At 46.6% G+C, this 25773-nt stretch overlaps 1 protein-coding gene across 1 annotated transcript; it reads left to right on the forward strand.

Moving 5' to 3' along the window:
- The first annotated feature begins 703 nt into the window (after positions 1-703).
- LOC125518991 (protein transport protein SEC16A homolog) lies at positions 704-9786 on the forward strand. The gene is made up of 13 exons (XM_048683876.1): positions 704-3383; positions 3461-3784; positions 5278-5391; positions 5470-5592; positions 5696-5863; positions 6241-6366; positions 6448-6582; positions 7087-7214; positions 7294-7405; positions 7489-7821; positions 8256-8360; positions 8440-8744; positions 8845-9786. The coding sequence occupies exons 1-13, from the start codon at positions 906-908 to the stop codon at positions 9383-9385; spliced, it is 4992 nt and encodes a 1663-aa protein (XP_048539833.1). The 5' UTR covers positions 704-905; the 3' UTR covers positions 9386-9786.
- Positions 9787-25773: the final 15987 nt, after the last annotated feature.

Raw genomic sequence — 25773 nt, forward strand, 5'->3', positions numbered from 1 at the left:
CACGAGCAAAACAAACGAATCCAGGGCTCTAAAAAAGGAACAAATGCATAGAATTTGGCCGTTTCTACACAAGATGGGAACAGCAGCCATATTTTCGTGTACTTTTATAAACGCGTGAACAATTGCATTTTCGTTGACACTAATCTCATCGGGGTAAAATCTTTTCCTTCATCAGGTCACACGTGCTGCCGGATGCACCTTCCATTTCCCTCCAACGACCTCTTGTGATCTCACTTGGCAGCGACTACGCCATCCAACTCCCGGCCCTCGGCCACCCCCTGGCCACCGCGGCCTCTGCCATGTCATCACCGGGCAGCGCACATCTCCTCCTCATGCCCAATCAATAACCGCCACATAAAACACACCACATCAATACCAATTTAGAAAGCATCATACCTGGTTCCGTCGCGTTGAGGGGCCACGCGATCTCGGAAAAGGGCATTTTCTGCGCCCCCAAGTCAACACTTCAATCGGCTGAATGCACCCTTTTCTATCTATCTGGAGAGGAGTGTACGTTGTTATATATTGGAATAAAAGTAGAAGGATGATTATAAATAATAAAGTCACGTGAAAAGCGAAGGGAAAAAGAAAGACGGTTTTTGTTTTTTGAGGGAAAAAGAAAGACGAATTAACACGTAGGCAAATTTTTTGCAAACGAGAGAGGCGAGTGACGCGACGTCGGCCACGCCACGCACGCACGCGTCCGCCTGCGTCTCCCACCGGAAATCTCCACGATCCAAAATCCAACTCCACCAGAGACAGAGAAGAGAGCCGAGATCCAAAATCCAGTTCCCCTCCACCGATCCGCCTCCTCCTCCTCCTCCTCCTCCTCGATCCATCGCGCCGAGATCCAAACCCTAGCCCTCCCTCTCGCCCCTCTCCCTGGAGGGATCGGCGCCGGGCGGATGGGGTCCGACTCCGACGACGCCGACTTCTTCGACAAGCTCGTCGACGACGACGACGACGACGCCAAAGCGCCCCCCTCCTCTGCCGCCGCCTCCGCCAAGGTGCCCCCCTCTGCCGCCGACGAGGCCGCCGCGGCCGCGGACCTCGCGGCCCTCACCCTGTCCGACGGCGACGGCGACGGCGACGAGGACGCCCCCGCCACTGGAGGGGCGCCGGAGCCCGAGCCCGCGGCGGCCGTGGTGGCCCCTCAGACCGCGGCTGAAGCCCCGACTGACGCCGCGGATCCTCCGCCTCCCGCTCCTCAACCCGAGGCTGAAGCCCTGGCAGCGCCCCGTGATGCTGAGGTCCTGACCGCGGCCCCTGATGCCGGGGTCCTGGCCGCGGCCCCTGACAACGAGGTTCCGGCTGGGCTACCCGAGGTGAAGGCGGTGGCCACTGCTGACCCCGAGGGCAGGTCGCCGGGTTCAGGGTCCGGGTCAGGCTCCTCCAAGGGCGTCCGTACCACGGTCAAGCAAGTGCAGTGGAGTCTCTTCGGCGCCGACATCACCAGCGGCACCGAGCCGGATCCGTTCAGCGACCTCCTGGCCGACGACGCATTTCTCGGAGCCGGGGTCCAGGGAGCGCAGGTGTCAGGTATGGGTGCCAGCAGTGTCGGAGCCGTGGATCACAGCTTCTTCAATCGAGCGGGCAGCAGCAATGCCAGTTCCCAGCTGGGCTGGGGGACTGGTTCCGGGGAATTCCTCGCGGATGGCGGTGTTGGTGAAGACGCCTTTTTCGGGGTGCAGGGTTCGGCTGTGGGGACTGCTGGTAGCATTGTGGCGGCGGATCATAGCTTCTTCAATGGAGTGGACGGCAATGCCAATTTGCAGTCGTATATGGGTGCTGGTGTCGTGGAGTCTGCGGATCATCAGAACACCAGTGCACAGTCTGACTGGACCGCCGGGGCTGTGGACCCCTCAGATCCCTACCCTGGCTGGAAGTGGGACGTGGCAACAGGGCAGTGGTATCAGGTGGATGCAATAGGTGCTCAAGGCTTTGCTGATCATGGCGGTGCTGTAGCGGCCTTTGGGAGCGAAAATGTTCATCAGCAGCAGCAGCAGCACCTCGGTGTTTCGTACCTGCAGAACTCTTCACAGGCAGGGTTGGAGACCATCACAGAGGAGGGCGGTGCCGCTGCCGCGAGCTGGGGCCAGGATCAGAGCAGCGCAGCCGCAGCGGAGTACCCACCAAACATGCTCTTCTATGCTGAGTACCCTGAACATTACTATGACACCAACACTCAGCAGTGGTTCACGCTCGAGTCATATCAGCAAAGTGTCTTGCAAGCTGCAACTCCGGCATCAGCAGTAGATGCATTTGCTGGGGCAGGTCACAGTGTAGCTCATACTGGGAATACTCAGGCAAGTAGTTTTAATCAGCAGAACCAATGGCAGCATGGTTCGGTAGCCAACAACATGCAGTCTTATACCGAGAATCAGATTAGTCAGCCGGCGTATACTGATCCTTTGAAGCCCTCTACAAATTATGGAACTGCTATCAACACATTCGTGCCTAATATCAACACATTCGTGCCTTCTACAAGTCAATACAGTGGTAGTGGCGAGGGCCACCAGGTTAGTAACAAGGTTTTCCAACCTACCAGTTATAAGAGTGCTGCTCACAAGGGTTTTGAACCGTATAAAAACAATCAAAGTGCTATCAACACATTTTTGCCTTCCACAAGTCAATACAATAGTAGTGGTGAGGGCTACCAGGTTAGTAACAAGGGTTTCCAACCTACCAGTTACCAGACTGCTGCTCATAAGGGTTTTGAACCGCATAAAAACAATCAAAGTGCTATCAACACATTTTTGCCTTCTACAAGCCAATACAGTGGTGGTGGTGAGGCCCACCAGGTTAGTAACAAGGGTTTCGAACCTACTAGCCATCAGAGTGCTCACAAGGGTTTTGAACCGTATAAGATCAATCAAAGTACTTCTGCTAGCCATGACAGTGGGTCCAGGGGATTTGAGCCTTCACAAGGTCACCAGGGGTTTAAACCTTTCATGAATAACCAGAGAAGCACAGGATTTGTACCTTCCACAAGTCACCAGATTGCCCACAAGGAATTTGAACCTCCGAAAGATAATCAAGCTCACCATGTAGCACACCAATCTTCATCAGGCCATGGTTATGACTATCCAAATGGCTTTGTTGAGCCACAAAAAGGTGTTCCTGTAACAAGCATGTACCAGATGCAAACACAGACTGATCCTGCCACACACATGCATTTACCAAATAACTATGTGAGCAATGAGAACTCCATGAGCTTTCCTCAGCAGCTAGCTCCATCTCAACAACTCGGTTACTCCCACCACGAGGAGAGGTCGTCAGCTGGACGCCCACCACATTCGCTGGTTGCGTTTGGATTTGGTGGGAAGCTTGTAGTTATGAAAGAGACCAGCTCGATGACTACAAACTTTGACAGTGGAAATCAGGTATCTTCATCACAGTCTTTATAATATTCTTGTTTGCAATTAAGTTGTAGCTAATAGCTTTTACCGTTTCATTGAAGGGCAATTCTCAAGGCACGCTGTCAATTCTTAATATATCGGAGGTTGTTGCTGATAAAATTGATCAACAAGGCATCCCTAATGGCAGTGCACTTAGCTACTTCTATGCTTTGTGTCGTCGACCTATTCCTGGCCCCCTTGCTGGAGGAAGTGCTGCAGCAAAGGATCTGAATAAATGGCTTGATGATATTATCGGAGGCTACGAGTCTTCTGTCAGCGATTTCCAAGGAGGGGATGTTCAAAAGCTGCTTATATCGTTGCTGAAAATATCATATCAACACTATGGAAAACTCCGTTCACCATTTGGGCCCGATCCATCGCGTGAGGTATTTTCTGTTTCGTCTTGGTATATTCTGTTTGGAAGTATGCATGCTTTTCCTTGAGCAGCATCATTGATTTTAGGGTACTGTAAAATCTTCACGGGAGCAATCAATGTACTACACTGTGACACTGATAATCCAGTCTTGCGCTGCAAGCACATACCAAATATACTCTCTCTAATACTTTGTAGGGACCTGTGATACAAATTTGGACAGAATAAATAACTTCTTGATCTTAAAAATTAGGTCTTGCACTTTTATGGGCCTGTATTCAATCACTTCTGGGCCCTACTGGTGGATGCAGTCCTACATCGTTGTCTGCTTATTTGTTCTTCTGCATATATCATGTTGAAAGAAAAACGAATCTTGATGCTGGAAAACAGTGACATGTAAGAGTTATGTGGTAGCTGTCTACTTCTCTGATAGATGCACCCTAGGTTAGATACCAGATTCGCAGCAATCACAGGTTAACCCTGATCCTGATTGCTTGCTGGTGGCAAATTTGTCGATGCCTACCTGATGGCAAGGGCCAGGAGATATCCATGGCACTCTCTGCCTTCTTTCTGCTGCCCTCACAGCCGGATATGGCGAGGTTAATCTCTATCCTTGAAGAGAGCCACACCCTTGGCATCCTGGATGAGATTTGCGGGGTGAGGGTTTGGAGAGGATGGGTTGCATGAGAGGGACTAAGGGGGAGATGATCAATAGACAGTTAGGGTAGTGTGGCCGTGTGAGCGATCGAGAGGAGAAGTGCTGGCACAAAGGGAGAGGCGAGCGACAAGGACTTGGGGTTTCCTTCGCATTCAAGGGGCATTGCCGCACTGGGTTTGTTGTGTGCATCTGTCTCAGTTTGTCCTTTTCATTTATTTTTCTTTTCCATTTTTTATTATCATGTGGGGATCTTCTGTAGTTGTAAGTCTATGGTTTGATTGGTGTTTTGATTTTAAGTATAGATCAATATTTGTATATTAGAGCCCTTGAACTGAAAGTGTCCGGTTTAAATGAAAGAGGTATTCTCCCATTGAGCCTTATAAGTGGCGTACCACGAACTGCAGATCTAGGAATTACTCTTAATGAAACGATATTATGCTTTTCATTAAACAAAAGAGGATTCCACATTAAAGCCATCCTTTGTTAGATTGTGTTCTGCTTGAAATGGCTTCAAGTCAATCCCTATTAGCTACCTATAAGTGGTTTGTGGCCTTTTGGTCCATGCGGCATTTTTCATATGCCAAGTATTTTGGCTCATGCCTATAAAGCAGCACTGTAAGGATTTGCATTGTGAACATCTACAAGTAACTCGATTCAGCTTTATCATTTCTTGTCGTGTGCTTGAATGTCTCTTTTTAATATGATATGATATTAAAATTATCCCATGTTGCCCCAAGCCCCACCCCCAGGTGGAATAATGACTGTCTTTGAATTATTGGTAACAGGGTATGGATGACCTCATGTGCCCATATGGAATAACAAATTTATTTTTGAATTGCTGTTAACAGGGTATGGATGGCCCAGACACTGCAGTAACAGCGCTTTTTTCATCATGTAGTAGTAATAGTGCCCGTATGAGAGACCATTGCATGAAAAATATCCCCTCAGAAAACCAGATACAGGTAATTCTGTTTTCTTGGCTATCTGTGCTGTCTCATCTAGCAAATATGGCCTTGGTTGAACCAACTATTCTACTGCAGGCTACTGCTCAAGAAGTTCAAAATCTTCTAGTTTCTGGTAAAAGGAAAGATGCGCTTCAGTATGCGCAGGAAGGTCAGCTTTGGGGACCTGCACTGATCCTTGCTTTACAACTTGGTGATCAGGTCTGCTTCACTCTGTAAATCTGCTGTCCCTAGACTGCTTGGTGGCTTTGCCTTTCTTTTTTCCCTGAACAATTGATGATCTTTTCATTGACTGGTCATGCAGTTTTATGCGGATACTGTGAAGAAAATGGCTTACTGTCATTTCAAATCTGGATCACCTTTGAGGACATTGTGCCTTCTTATCGCTGGACAGCCAGCAGATGTTTTTAAGCCTGAGAACCCTGTCGATGCCAATTATGCCACTTTACATACGCAGCAACAGCCTGCAGAGGTAATACACAAGAACTTATTTATTGCATTCTTGCCTGTGATTTGAAGGAGCAACAGGATGCATATTTAAATGGAACCTCCACATTTATTACTCTTGAGTTTAAATGACTTTCACTGGAAGGAATTGGAACCATGATGTCCATAGTTTTCGTGTCGTAGTGTGCTGCCACACAGAACTCTGGATCTTCTTTAGCCTGCACAATGTTTTTGTTTGTTGTCTTTTAAACCGCAATTGCTTTTTAAATCCTGACATGGATTTTGCCTGACTTCTCTCGACTTCTCATTTCATGATTCTTGACATTTTATGTGGAGTGCCCATTATTTTTTCCATTTTAGTTACTTTGAAGTTAAATGTATTGTGGCTTTTCCGTCCGACAGGGTACTCCTGTGGGCATGCTGAATGACTGGCAACAAAATTTGGCAATTATAACTGCAAACAGGACAAAAGCAGATGAGCTTGTAATCACTCACCTTGGGGATTGCCTTTGGAAAGAGAGAAATGAGGTTTGCATCTGTTTGAGTGTTCGTTTCCTTTACATGTTTTAGCTGAATACCTTACTTCTATTATTATATATGTATATGCAGGTTGCAGCTGCTCATTCATGCTATTTAGTTGCTGAGCTAAATATCGATCCATACTCCGAAAGTGCAAGAATGTGTTTAGTCGGAGCAGATCATCTGAGATGTCCTCGCACATTTAGCAGCCCTGAAGCTATACAGGTCTTCTAAATCTGCACACTTTACTTTGTGTATGTTTGTGGTTGTGGACATGTGTGCGAGCACACATGTGATGGTGCATTTGATCTTCTTGATAATAATTGCTCAGATATGAATAGTTGTGTATCTTGTTTGGCCCCCGTCCCTCTCCCACCAACCCATGGTCCGGCTGCAGATTAGATATGTTGCAACATCTGTCAAATTGGGATTTTATTATTTTGCTACTTGCTCTTTAGCATTCCTTTCTGGTTGGAAACTATAGTTTTTAAACTAGTGGGAGAAAAAAATATCTGCATTTCCTTCATGGGTGTTGGTCACATCTTTATTTTGCTTGGTTACTGCTCTTGTCCTATCGTAGCAAGTACATTAATTTTCACTTGTCATTTGCTATTCCTGAACAAACACTACATTTCTTTCATTGGCATTTGCTGTTCCTGAATAAATACCACATTTTTTTCATTGGCATTTGCTGTTCCTGAACAAATACCATTGTGATGCAACTTACAGAGAACAGAGTTGTATGAATATGCGAAAGTTCTTGGTAATTCTCAGTATATCCTCCTGCCATTTCAACCATATAAGCTGATATATGCATACATGCTTGCGGAGGTTGGGAAGGTCTCTGATTCACTAAAGTAAGTTTCTGGGCTATTTCATATCTCCTTGTATCCTAGTTATGCAAACTCATTTTAAAACTTGAATGTCCTTCCTAAGGTACTGTCAAGCATCTTTGAAGCTGCTGAAATCCTCTGGCCGTGCGCCTGAACTAGAAACATGGAAGCAATTGTTTTCATCTCTGGAGGAGCGGATACGCACCCACCAGCAGGTATGACTTCTGTGCAGTTAATGTTGTTTATTGATCTTGAGCATTTTCTCCTGTTAACTGGGAATTGACTTGGCCACATGTAGGGTGGATATGGCACAAATCTTGCTCCAAAGCTTGTTGGAAAGATTTTCTCAACATTTGATAAATCTTTGTCCCGCATGATGGGTACACAAACACAACCCGCACCAGTGCCGCCATTGTCACAGGGCTCTTTTGGTGACAGAGATTTCTATCCTGTTCCTCAAGTTACAAATCCTGCTCCTCCGGTTACAAACTTTGTAAATAGTCAGTCACCGATGCCTATGTCATCTTCTACTTCGGAGCAGTTTATGAGTGAAATAGCAGAAAATAGTGACCCTGACAAGAAAGGCGCACATAGCAGAAGTGTCTCTGCACCAGACTTAAAGAAAAAACAGGTAGGTTGTAATGCATACGATTTTTCTTATCTTGTTGCATATTATAATGTGTGCATTTGAATTTAGTGGTGTGTTACCTTGGTCAAGATGGTGTGCTATGTTTTTAAGGCGACGCCTTACCGCCTTAGGGAGGGGGGGCGCTTTGGCGCCTAGGCGACGCCTAGGCGGGCGCTTTGGACGCCTAGGCGCCCAAAGCGGTCGATTTTCCAAAGCAGAGGGGGAGCGCTTCGACGCCTAGGCGTCGCCTTAGGGACGCTTTAAAAACATAGATGGTGTGGTCACTATATATCATGTCTCCTGAATTTATCACTTCCCTAATACATATGCCCACTCCAAATATATCTTCTATGTGCTCCAAACGAAGGAGCACTTGTTCATTGGAATATTTTCTGGAGGTTTTTTCATTTCTCTGTCTGACATTTACCGTCTAACAGGGTGGTGGATCAGATAATGCGCAAAGCACATCAGGTTCAGGCAGTTCGCGATTCGGATGGTTGCTGCAGAAAACAGTGGGACTTGTTTCGAAATCTTCCAACCAGGTGTGTGCTGATAACTTTTATACTTCTGCCTACCTTTCGCTATGCACAGTAACTAAAATAATGTTCTCATTGTCTGAAGGCCAAGTTGGGGGAAGAGAACAGTTTCTACTATGATGAGAACCTGAAGCGGTGGGTGGAGCGAGGTGCTGCGATCCCTGCTGCAGCGGAGCCTCCTCTTGCCCCACCTCCAACAAAAGCCTCGTTCCAGAACGGCGTTCCAGATCACAACAACTCGACTGGGCCCCCCAGCGGCGGAGGTTATACTCCTAATGGATTTTCAGAAGCAAAGCCTCCAAATCCTTCGGAGCCGGTTTCAGGGATGCCGCCGATGCCACCTAGCCAGAATCAGTTCTCAGCACGCGGGAGGGCGGGTGTTAGATCAAGGTAATTTTGTTTAGTTCCACCGCCACTGTCTTGCATTTTACTTCTTCACCAAGTGGCCAAGTGGGCCCAAGTGGGCTATAACATACCCTAATCTGTGTAGATACGTCGACACATTCAACAAGGGTGGTGGTGGTGGAAACTCCTTCGGAGGGCCATCATACAACAGACCGGCCATGCCATCGGTGAACAAGCTGCCCGCCGCCAGTTTCTTCGTCCCAACTCCAGCCGCAGATGCTTCATTGCAGCCGACCGAGCCAACAGCCGACGCGCACAGCGAAACCGCAAACCAGGACGGGCCATCGTCCTCACCGGCAGTTGAGTCCTCATTGTACGCCTCCCCGCCGCCCCCAATGCAAATACAACCAGGCATGCAGCGGCACCCGAGCATGGACAACATCATGACCCCCTCTGGCAGCGGCAACGGCTCCTTCTCGAAGTCACGGGCAGCATCATGGAGCGGGACATACTCGGAGCAGATGAGCAGCACCGCCGCCTCGAGATCGCCGGACGGGCAGACCATGCAGTCCCCGCCAATGATGCCCGGCGTAAGACCTTCCCACAGCCGCTCCCACAGCAACTCGTCCCTTAATCGGTTCAACAGCGGTGGGTTCGGGGAGGATCTCCAGGAGGTGGAGCTTTGATACTCGAAACAAGGTTATGGAGAAAAGCGCGAGCGAGCGAGGCCGCCAGATTTTTCTTTCTTCTTGCTGATAGTTCGTTCTGTATTTAATATCCGTGATATATATGTCGCTAGAAAGGTACAAAAAAAAGGAGAGGAGCGGCGTCCCTTTTTTCTTTTTTTGCATGGGAAGCGTGCGGACGCCATTGTACATGATAGTTGTTCAACCATCATCTCAAGCCAGATGTTGGAGAGAAGAAATAAATGAGTATCCAGGGAGGAGAGGAGACTTGTAGCAGTAACTTGTTAAGATAGCAAGAAAGAAGCATGCACAAACTAGGTACATTTTAGAGCCTTTGATTCATCTCATCATTATGTAACTTGAGACTTTGGATTTCATAATCGGTCGCGGCTGTTCGGTCACTGCTCTTCTTTCAATTCTTATGCTGAGTATCATTTTTGCGTTTGGAATTGGTGTATATACTGTGCTAAAAGAACTATCTTGTCACATAGCTTGCAGTACTCCACCCGTAAAGAAATATAAGAGCGTTTAGATCACCACTTTAGTGATCTATGAAATATAAGAACGTTTAGATCACTATTTTATTGATATTTACAGAGGGAGTACATAATAATATAAGAGCGTTCTTCTTCATGATGATCGGAATCGGCAGAGTTGATTGCGCTTCTTGACCAGTAGTGTGGACCATGGTAGGGAGACTAGAGGTGTGGTTGCGGGACGACGGGGTGGTGGCGAACGAGCTAGGTGACAAAGGTGTAGTGCTGCGGCGACAAGTCCGACGACCATGGAGGACTTCTCTCCGGTAACACTCCTCTTTCCCTGCTCTCCTTCCAGCTCTTCCCTTTGCACCTCCTCAGCCACCTCTCCTCTCCTCACCCTACAAGATTAGCACAAGTTGAAATTGCAGACACCCCCATATCTTAAGTTTCGTGGACGCTGGCGAGAGTGAAGATGAACGGATGATGACCACGGTCGTACACACCGTCCGCAACATCTTCTGCATTGCACGCGGAGGCGGAGCCATCGTCGGATGGAAAACTTTTCCTGTCGGCACTTTCTAGGGCAACTCATTTATGCCGGGAATACTTATTGCCGACATATTATATGCCCTTTAAGGCCACTTTTGCCGGCAGTTTGACCGACCTTAAATAGAATGTCATGGCGATGTAGTGTTTGCCATACTAAAAAAATAAATCTAATGTTTGATTTCTAGCGAAATCCTAATTCAAAACCCTGCCTACTCAACATGAGCACATGACATTAGGGAATAGGGAATCCAGCAATAGAATCTCTCCGACTGATGGTGGCAAAGATTTGCGGTGACTGAGAAAATCCAAGTACCATCCGAATAACAAACCAATCATGGTGATCGCCATAGAAAATCAATTACGCCTGGTGAAAGACAAGTACAATGCCATTAAGTCAGGGGTAATTATAAAATCAAACCAGTGTATTAAAAAAATACAAAAAAGTACATCATGGATAAAACATCAACATAAGACAAGAAAAACAATGAGTGAGCCTTTAAATTTGAAACATTATTCGTCCAGAAATGGGAAAGGATATACTATCCGGAATGGAGGTAGTAGCACATTAAGTTGACTGGTGTTGACAAAATGAGCAACTGGTCATGGAATATGTGTACTGTGCATGAGCAAATATGCATATATATTATGACTGTGATGTCCAAATATTGAAAAATCCTAACAGTGTGTTCCCGGTGTTTATAGTAAAAAGGAGTGTTCCAGTTGATAACTAACTCTATACTGGCACATAAGAAAATGTCACATGGTATACAGTCAGTCCATAAGCACATCATAACAATGTGTTCTGGACCGTCTCAGTTAATACTAAATGCACAAACAACAGTCTATGTGTACAGAATATGACATACCTATGTGGCAACAATATTTCAATGTAAATAGAAAATTGTTTCATCATCTCTAGGAAATGGGAAATGATCAGTAGTTGTAGACGCTGCTCACAAAAGAGACGGTATATATTCCAATAAACCAACTATTAACAGCATCGTATTTTTAAAACCGTGGTAATGTGAAAACTAATTATTTCAATGGGCGTGCAATAAATACTCCAATTTCTATAAGACATAGCTTTATCAGCCTGGTTTGCAAAAAGAGGTCAATATCTCTTTTTAAAATATACTGCAAAAATACTATACTACGGTTTATAAAAACATGGTATTTGTTGGTGCCAAACACATAAAAAATATTCAAACTATGGTTTCTACATAATCACGATATTCTAAAAAAATCCAAAAATAAAAACTTTGCTGCCAAATGCAGCTGAAGCTATAAAAGCCCCGCATATTTGAGATCAAGGACGTACGGCGTCAATCTACCAGCAACACATAAAGAACAAGCGGTATGTGGTAAGCAATCCAAACAATTAAAAAAATGATACCAGTTAAGCATGAATAATAAATACAGTAGATTAGCAGCAAAAGTGTTGAAATTTAAGCAAGGCAGACTATACCCCTATGCGCCACTTTCCCTTCACTCGCCACCTGCACGGTTTCTTCCGGTTGCATAATTGTCCTTTGTTCCTGAAACCAAGCAGAGAAGAATATCAATCAGCTCGCCTCATTGACTTGTAGCAAAAATCATGAAAAACAATGCAGAGATAGATGAAAAAAAGAGAGGTGGTACTTTTCTTTAGAAAAGAAGGATGGCTCCTGGCCTCAGCATCTCGGAGATGCATGCATACACTTTATTAATTATTCAAAAAGAGAGGTGGTACTGATCTGACTCACCAGTATTCACGAATGCAACATGTGTAGATTTGGTAGATAAGGCAACAGGGTCCAAATACGGGGCCATGTAAGATGCAACCATCCATAGGCCGTGACCAAGCGTGGGTACTAAGGTTGTATTCAGTAAGTGACCCATTTGCCAGGCTGGCCTGAACAATGGTGTTGCTGACAACAGTGGGCAATGCCCCATTGGAGGAAACAGACAGGCTCCTCACATTGTCAAGGAACAAGGCCTTGTCCCCAATGTTTGTTACCGGAATCGGGTTTTCCAATGTAATTAGATCCGCAAGCCTATGGATGATCATATGCGACCATGAACGATCGGTGTAGCCGGTCACACGGATCTGCGAGCCGCATTCTACTAGGTGGATAGGACGGGTGAGCTTGTCGGTTGGAATTGTGGCAACCAACTTGGGTGGTGGCAATGTGGAGCCATCCACATGATCGTCGTCTGGTGGTGGTGGTGGTGGATCAACTTGGAATATATCCGAGTTCTCTTTGGGATCGAAGCTCATTCGCGCCATGTATAGTTTTCCTTGAAACGATAAGGGTGTGTTGTAACCAAGGGTGTGTTTGGTTCGGGAACGAAGTGTAATGGAATGTCATGGTTCCGTTCCACTAGAATGGGTCGGTTCCATCCTTGTGTTTGGTAGGGGTAGTTCCAAGGAATGGAATGGTTACGTTTTGATGTTTGATTTGATGGTTTGGTACATGGAATGAAATGGATTTGCAAGTTCCTACAACTGCAGTCTGCCTCGCTGAACTGAACCGGACAAGAAGTATTCAGAGCGACAAAGTCTCTCCCAGTTAACTATACAGAGAACATAGCTCTGATTATTATCACAGATTTTCCTCGGATCCAGTAAAATTAATTTGCAGAATAGAGTTGTGAGCATCACCAAATCAGACTCAAGGAATTCTGTTTTGAGCATCAATGGATCGAATCCATACATCCAGGCAACGTACAAAGGTGTGAACGACCAGAACCGGACTCAACCATGAGATAAACAGCAGCTACAAGAACAGAATGCGACAGCTGAGCGCGGCGGCCGGCTGGATGCGCGGCTTGGCGTTGGCTCCCGGCGGCGCGAGCTCAGGCCTCGGGCGCGGTCAATAGCCGGCGCTTGTAGCGGCTGCTTCGTCGCTCCGTGCCGTGTGCCGCCGCTGTTGCCCCACCGCAAGACCGCCATGCACCTGCTCCTTCGGAGGAAGACGAGACAAGGGAGCCGGCGTTGCAGATCGAAAGAAGAGGGCTAGCGGCGCAGACCAGAGGAGGAGGGCGGGCGGCGCAGACCGCGGGAGGTGGGGAAATAAGAGAGACGAGCGGCATGGCAGAGGATAGGGCTGCGCCGTTGCGGCATGCGGGAGTGCGAGGAGAGGAGCGGTTCCGCGTCGTCCGCCCAATCTGGAGGTATCACCCCGTTTCGGATCTGGGCCGAATATTCGTTCCAGGGGAACCAGTTGGTGACCGTTCCACCTCTATACCGAACATGAGAACGAGGCCCAGGAACGGGTTGGACCCGTGACATTCCGGTCCATTACTGTAACCAAACACACCCCAAGTGTCCAGGTTGACATGTGCCATTGCTGATCCCGGGAGGTGGCGAAGGCGACGCGGCCCATCCGATGCAGCGCGAGCAAGACGGTGACGACTCCGGCGGCGCTGACGCTGAGGGAAGCGCAGACTCCTCTGAGGTAGTAGCACCTCTGCGCCGGGAGCAAGGCCCCGGGCAGGCCCGAGTCGATGTGCGGCGCAAGGGTCGCGAGCCGCGGGAGGTCCACGACGTCGCCCGTGAAAGGGTGGAGGAGGCGAATGGCTGTGTCCTCGTCCCTATGCATGACCAGCAGGCCGTCCACCGAGTCTAGGACACAGTGGTCCTTGAAGGCCAGGAGCTTAGCGCAGATGGGTTGAAGAAGCGGATGTAGCCGTGGAGCTTGGTGTGGGCTGGGTGCAGGCCGTGGCCCTCTGGGAACATCATCCAGCGGCGCGGGTGGAACCGTGGGTCGACGACGCCGTGGCCGCGTGGACAGACGGTGCTGGATCGCCAGTGGGAGCAAACCGCGCGGAAGCGGATATAGTCCAGCAGGTCGCCTGCCAGCACCCGCCAAGCGATCAGGCCAAGCAAGTCTTCGTTCATCGACGCCTAGGGGGAGGCCGCCGCCGTGCCCGCGCCAGGGCAGACGCTGGATGCATGTAGAGTGAGGCGCCGTCGTCGTTTGCTGCTGTTGCAGGCAATTGAGGACGATCGCGCCGAAGGGGAACCTTTCTGATGGTCCAGTAGAGACATTTTGGATCACACAAATCTTGCTCTTCACCATACAATATGAAAACACTGTCTTTAATAACCCAAGAAAAAGAAATCCAAACTTTACTGGTTTCAGCAATATAATTAGGCTACCTGTAATGGGAGTTTCATAACTACACTCTCCGTCCTAAAATAAGTGTCTCAATTTTAATACAAAGTTGAGACACTTAATTTAGGACGGAAGGAGTATCATATATCATGCATGTCAACTAAGTAAGTGTGATGATGTGACATAAAATTAAGGGTCCCGATAACTGCCACACGTGTGGTGTATCGGGTAGTTGTGCCACACGCCTCGTGTGGCCAGGGGCGGAGCCCAATGGGCCAACCCTGTAGCACAGGCTACAGGGTCCGATTTGTTTTTACGTACCAAATATCAGGTTTTTGGCCCAGGGCAACAGGGTAGGCCGGAAAGAGTGCTACAGGGCCCATAATACCAGGCGCGCCAGGCCTCCTTTGGTCCGCTTCCAGCAGCCCATCACCACGAAGCCATCTAGCAACTAGTCAACGATTTTCTCAAGAAAAAAATTAACTAGTCAACGATCTATGTGGCTTCCCATATAGCGAACAAAACAATCGATCTGAGAAAAAAGGCGTACCGCCGCGCACAGTGATTCGGCAACGTGTGCAGCGGCCGGCGGCGATCGGTCGATCCAGGGATTGAGAACCTGTGCAGCAGCGGCGGCAATCGAACCAAGACTCCAAGAGGCAAGAGCTAGCTAGTAGGTACTTCTACTGCAGCTACTCTTTCTACAGGGTTCGATTTAAAATTTGGAATTGATCTATTCCTGAGTCCTGACAAAGTGACGATTCGAAGCAGCCCGCAGCAGTAGTACGGATCCGTTCCTGTCTTCCTCGTTGATCCGAACGTCCGCACAGCAGCGGCAGCCGGCACCGGTGGCGTCGTAATTTTCTCTTCTTCTCTCTTAGCAGTATATCAATGTGTTTTTGATTTTTTTTTGTCTAGATTAAGATCATCTATTGAGTCAAATTTACCCCTTATTTGTGTTGTTTGTCCTACATATTTTTGTATGTTGCCACAATCAAGTCAATGAAATTGTTGCTAGCAGATTGAATGACCCGGGCAAGATAAAATTAATAGAACATTATCATCCAAAATCTGAAAGATCTACTCCCTCCGTTTGTTTTTATAAGACGTTTCAAAAAGTTTGCTTTGTACTGTTTTGAACAGTGTCTGAATATCTAAAACGTCTTATAAAAATGAACAGAGGTAGTACTTGAAACTGCAATTCTAGTTTTGTTATTGTAGGTTATTGAGCCTTGGTGTCTGATAATGTGTTTTGGAATTTGTGAATGCAAGACATCCTTTCAAGAAATTTTGTCGTTTATTTTAGCATTATATTGAGCAGTGTGACTGTTGGATTTTTTTAACCTTTTATAAGTCGACTTCTATTATGTTTGGTAATCCGTGTTACAAGCTATGAAACACACCTTTATTTAACGCATCGGTTGCTAGATTTATTTTTGCAATGGTTAAGTGGTGCATCAGGGTAAGATTAGCTCCAGCTCCGCCCCTGCGTGTGGCATGGACAGCAACCAGCCCATACACCTACGTGTGGGCAAAACAACTAATGCCTACACACATCTTTTTTTCCCTCCTGAACCCTCTCACACGCGTGCATGTGGACGAAGTTGATAACGCCCACACGCCCGTATGTCAGGCCTCGTACCCTTCTAGTCCCGCATGCGACGCGTGACGCCCACCGCGCGCCCGCAGTTGGCATGGTCCAGACCCTCGTCCATGTTCGTTTATCTGCAGTTGCCATGTCGCTGAACTACGGTTGCCATGTCGGACAACTGCAGTTGCCATGGTTGCTCAACTGCAGTTGCCATGTATGGTCTGATCTAATGTAGTTGCCATGATTTCATAACTTTAGGAGTTGCCACATACTAACAATAGGCAGTTGAGAGAGTTGCCATGTGCTCACAAGCATGCTAGGGCAGTTGTCATGTAAAAAGGAAGAGTTGCCATCTGCTTACATGCACGTTAGGGCAGTTGCCATGTACGTGCACGTTGGGGCAGTTGCCATGTACCATGCAAAAACACATGGCAACTCGATAAAAGAGAGTTGCCATCTGCTTACGTGCACACTAGGCAGTTGCCGTGTACCCTGCAAAAACACATGGCAATTCAGGTAAAAAAAGAGAGTTGCCACCTGCTTATAAAGCACACTAGAGGCAGTTGCCATGTGCGCTGCAAAAACACATGGCAACTAGTAGCTTACGTGTGGGAGAGGAGACGGGCGTGTGGGCGAGATGGCAAATGCCCACACACCAGCCCTTGTGCGTGACTGAAAACTGGTGTGTGGGTGAACTGCTAAACGCCCACACACCGGCCCCTCCGTGTGGTAAAACGGATGTGTGGGCGAACTATGTCACACACCACACACACGCCTTGTCCTACGTGGCACAGAAAATCAGCCAAATTGTGTCAAGATTCGTGCATATAGTATTAGACGATGATGGATGCGTGTGGTCGAGATGGTCAACGCCCACACGTATGGGCGTTAACATTTCCGAAAATTAAATGAAAAAAGAAGTGATTGAGTATCATGATAAAATTTATGTTACATGTATGATTATAATAATAAACGAAAAAAGGGATTGAGTATGATACTATACATGATACTAGTATATGATACTTCACACTATACAACCAGCCTTATGGATTCGACAAGTCATAAATCTTGATCTAGAAACTCTTTGGGGGTATCAAACTGCAAAAGATGGAGCACCTACGCACCTCGATCGTGACTGGCTTTTGTCCGGGAGGCGCAGCTAATGTAGCCCGGTACTGAATATTTATGTACCACCGGATAGAATTGGAAGCGGACTCGAAATCCTAAGCGCAGCAGAGAACGGATTGCTCCATGGGTTCCCGTCGGCCTGGGCGGGGAAGGAGAGAGAAGGGACCTAGACAAGCCTGGGTTAAGCCGGAAAAAAAAGGCGTGGGTTAATAATCTGCGGCGACGCGTTTGGAACACGGCAACGATTCGTTTCTGGACGCACGCTCTCCCTTTTCGATCGATCAATCGTTTCTCATGAAAAAAAAGAGAGTCCTTCTGCAAGGAGAAAGAAACGTCGCAATTTTTTTTTTGGTGCTCGTATCTATTTCTTAATTTATTTCAGTATTTCCGGCGATACATGTTCAGTGGGAGGAGACGTTCCCGTCGACTACGAGGTGTTTATAGCAACTTCGTAAAATCTTAAAATGATATGCCGGCTCAGTCTCTCGAAGAAAATCATAAGAATAGGGTATGCGTGTGTGCATTCATACGGGTGAGTGTATGCGCGTATATATGAGTACTTCTGTCTGTATTGTGTTAAAAAGGAAAACTGTTTTTCTGGTGTTGCTCGCGTCGGGCAGGGGATCGTCGCCATGGTCTTCTGCTACGTCGTCCAGATCGGGGGCGTGTGGGTGATCTCGTTGTAGACGAGGAGGGGGCAAGCACGTGGTTGCGTATGAGAGAAGTAGAGTGGCGACAGAGGCTCCTCTACAAGGCTCACGACGACGTCGTTGACCATGGCGAGCTCCCGTGCAGGACGATGTGACGATTAATTATCTCTCTTCTCTCATTTTCTCTCCATGCACAAATCTCGAGGCATGCTAACGGATGGCATTGATAAGGTCGTTTGGGATAGTAGTCAATATCACACACACACACACAATATGTATTGTGATGTTTTGTCAATTGCAGGGGCTTAAGAGCATGGTTAATACTCCCTCCATTCCGTTTTATAGTGCGTATAAGTTTTTGACAAAAATTCCACAATGTAGTGCGTATCTCCTTTCTCGAGCGATTTTGGACGAAAATGCCCCCCCACCTAATCGAACAGCCAGCGCCCCACCCAGCCCACCGCATCGCTCGCCTCTCTCTCTCTCCCTTATCTCTTTCTTCTCGCTGCTTTCCCCACCTCCCTCCCCACCTCGCTGATCCCCACCGATCTCCCTTCTTCCTCGCTGATCCCCATCGATCCCCACCTCCCTTGCTGATCCCCAACTCCCACAACGCTTCCTCTCCTTCTCTCATCGATCTTCTCCGCTTCACATCAGTAGCCGTCCAACAGATCTGGGCCGAGAGGTGTGGCGGAGGCGGCGGTCTTCATGGGCGGAGGAGTTGAGGGAGAGGTGAGGAGGAAGGTCCTGGCTCTGTTGAAGGAGGCAAAGGTGGCAATACAGCAAATTGAGCTGTTGCTAGGCAAGACGCCCAAGCTGGACGGACGAGTTGCTCAACGATTTGGCAAGCGGCAGCGGGAATTCGAAGACACCGAGGGGGAAGAAGAGGAGGAGGTCCCTGGCGAGGGCTGCGCTGGAGACTGGCTGGATGCCCTCAGTAAGGAGGACCTGCTGGAGTACGTCAACGGATTTGATGTCAGCCACACCAACCAAGGTTCGCTTGTGACCCAGGATGCCGATGTCGGCGTCTGTGTAGAAGATGCCTCACCCATGCCGCTCAGTTTCATTCAACAAGGTGTGCATGTCCTTGGCGGCTGCCCAAGTACAGGAACAGGATGCATGTACGGGAACAAGCTCAGTTGTTGCCCAAGTAATGGCGTGCATGTCCTTAGTACATCGAGCTTGCCCATCTTGGCCGGAAAAGAAGTGTCACCCGAGGATGCTGAGACCCAGGACGGCAAAGAGGTGTTGCCCGAGGACACCGAGACCGACGGCGTCGGAGAGTTGCTGCCCAAGGACGCCGAGACAGACGGTGTCGGAGAGTTGCTGCCCGAGGGCGCCGAGACCAACGGCGGAGACGTGTTACCTGTGGACGCCGAGGCCGACGATGACTTAGAGTTGCTGCCCGGGGATGCCGAGAGTGACGACCGTGAGGAGGTGTTGCCCGAGGACGCTGAGACCGGCGACGGCGTAGATGTGGTGCCTGAGGATGCCCAGAGTGACGACGGCGTAGAGGTGTCGCCCGAGGACGCCGAGACCGACGACGGTGAAGAGGTGCCGCCCGAGGATGCCGAGACCGATGTATTATTTGTGCCTGACTCCATGCCCGCTCACGGAGGCGACTCGCTCGATGAACGAACAATGGAGGTAAGGGATAGTATGCTCAGGTTATTAATTCCTGGTTATCTGATGTGAGTGTGTTCACCTCAAATTTGGTTGCATGCATGGACATGGTGATATGATGTGATGAGTATTTTGTTTGAAAAGTTGGTGTTGTGTAGTTTCTCAAGTGAATGTAGATAGTGTCCTCAGTAGCACGAATTGTCCTATGATGTGTATTTTTCTTATTGTCAAATGAATGCTGATAATCAGATTTCATTCACTTGCTTGCATGGACCATGACCAGAACAAATTACTCATTTTTGCTTGGTGGTTAGCTCAGTTTCATGCATGGTAATTATCATTGATCAACTAAACAAAAAACACGTCCATAATACATTGATTAATATGTCCAGATTACATTGATCATTTGAACCCAAAATATGCCCAGATTGCTAGTATGATCAAGTGAACCCAAAATATGTCCAGATTCATTGATCATTTCTTGCCAAAATATGTCCAGACTACATTGATCCATTGAACCCAAACTATGTCCAGATTGCAAACAGCTGCATGCATAGACAATGACCATGTCTAGATGGTGGCATTTAGGAACTCAATCGTGGCATTTACAATTGCTGGATCACATGGTAACCTAGGAGGGAGAAGACCAGCTCCTGCTAGAGCCATCTTTCTCATGTGTGGAACCTTGTAGTGTTGGCTGCCATTAAGTTTGAGTATCTCCCGCATACAGGACTGCAAAGTGAGGAAGATGCGGTTGCTCCTCTCAGGGGGGTACTCTCCATATGCTTGGAGCACCTTGGCAACAATGTCATCTAGTGAACCTGGGAACAACTTCTGAAATAAAGCTTGTAGGGCTGCAAAAAAACCTAGGTCCAATATGTTCAGATCGGGAGAATTTGGTGGTTGGCACATCAACGTAATGTTCCATCCATCTGCCATTGCGGCTGCACAAAACATAGGATCATTGACGGGAATATGAGTTTTGGCGTTGTCCTGTTGTATGATTATAGGATAACCGCGTTCCGAAGCAGGCCACTTCTCCTTAATGGCAGGCAGAAGTTTGTTCACCATGTAATCTTGGCTAACTTTCCTTGTCACCGCGGGCAACACCTTAGTAACAATTGTTCCCGCATCACGGTTCTTGCTATCCCTCTTAGCCTCCTCTAGGAATGTAAAAGGCCATATGCCAATCTTGCCATCAAATGTCATGTTGCCATCATCATCATATCGAGGCCTCGCCACCGCAGCAAGGAACATCACTTTTTCAATGTAATTCTTGTTTTGTGTGGTACGCTTCGGATCTTCCTCATTGAGACCCAAATAGAATTTTTGATTCTTCCGAGTGCGATAGAACCACTTCTCATCTATGTGGATGACATTGTACATTCCATCAAATGTTGGCTGTTGTGGGATGCTTAGTGGCTGAAACATAGACAAACAAAACTTAACCCTAGCCCTCTTGTTTTCTTCTGTCAATGTTGATTTGATGGCATTAGAATGCCGCCTGAGTCTGCCCTCCTTCAAACGCCTGAATAAGGTAGTCTTTGCCATGTTCAACTCATTAGCAAGATCTTGGAGACTTGTTCTTTTTCTTAGATCAATATCCTTTATAGCATCTTCATTGAAAGCAATCCTCTTGCGGCCACAATTCTGGGTCCTCTTGCTCAAGACTCCCTGGAATCCACCAGCCTTCTTTCCCTCCAGCCATCTCAGTTGTATAGTTCGCAAAGGAATGTTTGTTTCTTCGGCAATAGCTTTAGTAATTCCATGATTCAGTTTACCCAAAGAAGACCTCTCCAAGATCATGGCAAATAGATTTTGCTTTTCTTCATCTTTGTACTGCCTTCTCTTTTTCTTGCCTTCATTTGCAAATAAGTGGCATCATACATTTATTACATTGCTAACTATATGAACAATCATGTAGGAACCAGTACATGTATGCATGAAGCAGTACAAGCATGCATGATCCAGTATACATGACCACTATAAGCATGCATGAACCAGTATCCATGAACCAGCACACATGCATGCATGAACCAGTACATGCATGAATGATCCAGAATCCATGAAGCAGTACGCATGTATGCGATCAGTGCAAGCATGCATGATCCACAATGCATAGCACACATGTATGCATGAACCAGTACAAGCATGCATACCAGCTGGAGCTGGATGTCCCTCGTCGTTTCCTTCAACATTTTCAGCATCAACTCCGGCGTCGACTACATCAAGTTCAACATTCAAGTCAATGCCAAGCATGCCATGTCCGTCTTCGTCGCCGCCGCTGCCGCCGCCGGACTCCACATTCAAGTCAATGCCAGTATCGACATGAACGGAAGGTTGGCCGAGGCCGGCGTCACTGAGTGGAGGTTGGCTAGCCTGCCACCTAACAGTTGGTGATCTTCCAATGAGTCCTAACCTCGTTCGTCCGCGTCCGCTCTGGCCATGACCGCGTCCACGACTGGCGTCTCCGCGTCCACGGCCGGCATCTCCACGGCCGGCGCCTCCGCATCCACGGCCGGCGCCTCCGCGGCCGGCGCCTATGCGTCCACGGCTAGCGTCTCTGCGGCCGGCGCCTCCGCGTCCACGGCCATGACCGCGTCCAGGGCCAGGCTCAGCTTCAGCATACACATGCTCGTGAGGTTCGTCCTCTGGCAAAATAAATCAACAAACCAAGGTGGTGAGCAAATGATCAGCAAGAAGACGAGAGCACCAACAAAAATATGAACCTCGGCAGGGAGAAGGACGTACCTTCATCCGAGACAATCAGCTCCAGATCGTAGTCTAGCTCTCCGGCAAGACCGCCGTAGTCTTCTTGGACATCTTCCCAGTTGATCTGGTTGTTTAAATCTAACTGTGCCATTGCAGGGTGAAGAACTAGAGAGAAATGAGATGCAGAGAGAAAAATGGTGTACTAGTACACTCTTGGTCCCGTCCTAGAGAGCTGATTCAAATTTGAAAAGGCTGAGCGGGCGTGGGTGGGGCTGGCCACGCAGACGTGGACGCGGGAATGCGCTGAACTTTCCCTCCAATTTCTCTCCGTGGCGGGATTACACGTGGCTGAGGTGATGTGCACATGGGGCTGGACAGAGTTAGTGGAGGGGTATATTAGACCAAAGTACATGTGCCAGCTCACTCATTGGTATTGCCGCTGGAAACTATACGCACTATAAAACGGAATAGAGGGAGTAGTATAACCAACAATCGGCTATGAAGTTGTCACATCATCTATAGCGAATCTAATAGCCAATATGTAAAGGACGTATTTACAAAGTAGTACTACTTCTTAATAGATGACCCACCTTACAATCTCACATTGTTTCTTGAAGCACGTGTTGTAGCCGGCTCTTAATCTACAATCCGTTTCCCTTCTCTTTCCTCTTCTCTTTCATACAACTCAACAAACATACAATATTTTAATCCTTACAGCCTGCTGACTGTACCTTTTTATACTTGCTCTAAGACAGAATGTCTAAAGAAAATCACTTTTGTTACCTTATGTCAGTTCTGTACTCGGCGAAGGTAGCATTTACGAGTGCGGCTCTCGGCGACCCCTGGGCAACCCTGGCAACAGAAACACTTTCTCGAGAGCCGCCGCACTAGGACATGTGGTAGAACCTGAGAACACCTATGAAACTATGACGGGTGTAGAAACCGGGAGAAACATTTACTAATAGAAAGAATGTATTTGTTGAAATTATTGATGAGTCCACGATATTGGGTGCTCGACAAACATTTACTGCACGTCAAAAAGTATATTTAAGAAAATGATTGTCGATTATCAGTTACATGCATCTCGGGACACGTGGTCTTGACATCACAGAGCCGTCAAGCATAACCTATCGTGCCACACGGCACCTGTGTGCCAAGGCCAAATTGCTTGTTCTTGGCATATGTTTGGTGACCTGAGTTTTCTTCGTTTGTCGAGTGCTCTTTGGGAGGCCCTCAGCGCAACGTCTTGCCTATGCCGTGTTTTACTGATTACCGAGATTTGGGCTCGGCTACATCGCGTTTTCCGTAATCTGGCGTGTTGAAGCTCGGCAAACATGAAAGAACTTGGTAAAGGCCTCTAGTCCTTAAAAGAGGTAATAATACCAATGATGCTTGGATTTGCCATAGATCTTTAATTTAGTGTCTAAACTTGAAAAATACGTCAAACTTGTTCTAAAACTTGGCATGAATGTGCAAATACGGTGCTAATCCCAATCATAGACGTAAAGTGTGTCATAGACGTAAAGTGTGCTGACGTGACACTATATTTGGCTGACATGGATGGGGTCCACTTCTAGAGACAAAACATAATTTTACTTGAATACTATGAGTCGGTTTGGTTCACGTCCTAGCGCTCGTGCCTGGGAGGAAGTGGTGCCTGGCGTGGACGTGCGCTGATAAAAATTTCAGCCTGCCCAGGCTAGCACGAGGAAATGTGTTTGGTTTGTGCCTGACCGGATGTACTAATATGAGTGACTAGCAAAAGAACTGCAGAAAAACCGCTATTAAAGACCGGGCTGTTGTTAGCCTGTACCCAGGCAGGCTAATGACCATGCCTGGTTATTCAGGTCAGGCTCGTATCAAATTTTTGAGGAAGCGAACCAGGCCGGGCTGGAAGCCACCAGGACACAAACCAAATTAACCCTATCTCTCTATGAGAGGTGGGTCCCGTCTGTCAGTACACAAGAAAACTGTAATGCAAAATAGTACTTCTTTGAGGTAAATGCAAAATAGTACTTACCTCACAGTGTTCGAACCTGCGAACTTTTTTTTTGAGACACTTGAACCTGCGAGCTAGAGTGGGCTAATTATGCTAGGCTGCTAGCCAACTTTCATGTGCTTTGTTCGGCCCCTCAGGCTTAATGTACTGTAAAACAAAAACTTGTGCTACTTAATGTTTCAAAGCACATGTTAATGTTAATGTTTCAAAGCAAACCGCAAAAAGAATGTAAATTATAAATCATAGTAATAGAGATTTTAATTTTTTTTCATGGTATTAATAGTTATAAGTATTATGCATATAAGTAAAATAACTAAATTTCACAAAATGTTCATGTAATACTTAGAATATCACATATTGTAACAACATTCATATAATTAAAATAATATATATGAACTATTAAAATATTTGTATTATATAAAATATTTAAAATATTTTTAAAATTACAGGTTGTAAATATTGTTTTCATTATTCAAACATTTGATTATTTATGCACACATTTTTATAATTCATAAGTATTTTTTATGAAAATATTTGTATAACTAATATTATTCAATTTAAAATTTAAAATGTATATATCAACATTAACTTTCGGATTATATTTACATTATATTAAAATCAAGAATATAAGCCATGAGCAAAATTATACACCAGTGAATATTTCTAAATATTTAGTAAATGTTGTTATCCATAATTTCTATAAATTGAATATTAGTCGTGCATGTACAAAAATGTTTGTACTCACTATATTTAAAACAGTATTTCATAAATAATAAGTTAATATTTCGTAAAATTACAGGAACATTTTTAGTATGTTATTTTATTGCATATATTTATATATTTATATTATGTGCACACGAATATTTTTGTACCACAAATCTTTCCCTAATAATAATAAAGTACGGATTGACTCCGTTGGTTCACCGTCACAATGCGCTTCTTCTTGTAAGTTTACGCTTTCACTTTGAATTTAAAACATATACACGAGATGGTACTAAAGTAAAGTTCCCAGATATTGGCTCTTTTTCCTCAAGCACCCACAATCGGTTTCCCAAGCACGATCGATCCTTCCTGACCAATGCCTGATCAAATTGTTCTAGCCCATGCGGCCCAATGAAGCCTGACGGCCCAGCTGGATAAGGATGGCCCAGTGCAGTCTGGAGGAACCAAAAAATAATGGCTGGTTTTGTGATTTGAACACACGACCTGGCAAACAAATACTGTCAATACCAGCTAAGGTACCACGAACTATGCGTTGTAAAGGAAGCCTGACCTATATATTAGTCCCACCTCGGTCCCTTACACGCAATCCTCTCAACTTAAATACGTCTTTGAATTTTCTGGATATCAAAGAGCCTTCTCAGGAATCAAAAAGGAAGGAAATAATTTGTCATGTTCAGATAAATAAGGAATGAAAGAGAATATAAGGAAGGAAAGGAGAATAAGCCGGTCCGTTCCTCCACATGATTGGAAAGAGAATAAGAAGATGAATCCTGCTGGTGAAATTAAGGAAGGAAGCAAAATATCAGTACTATGTGACGACGCACGTATACAAAGCAA

The sequence above is a fragment of the Triticum urartu genome, chromosome 7 (genome assembly GCF_003073215.2).
Source record: "Triticum urartu cultivar G1812 chromosome 7, Tu2.1, whole genome shotgun sequence".
Classification (NCBI taxonomy): Eukaryota; Viridiplantae; Streptophyta; class Magnoliopsida; order Poales; family Poaceae; genus Triticum; species Triticum urartu.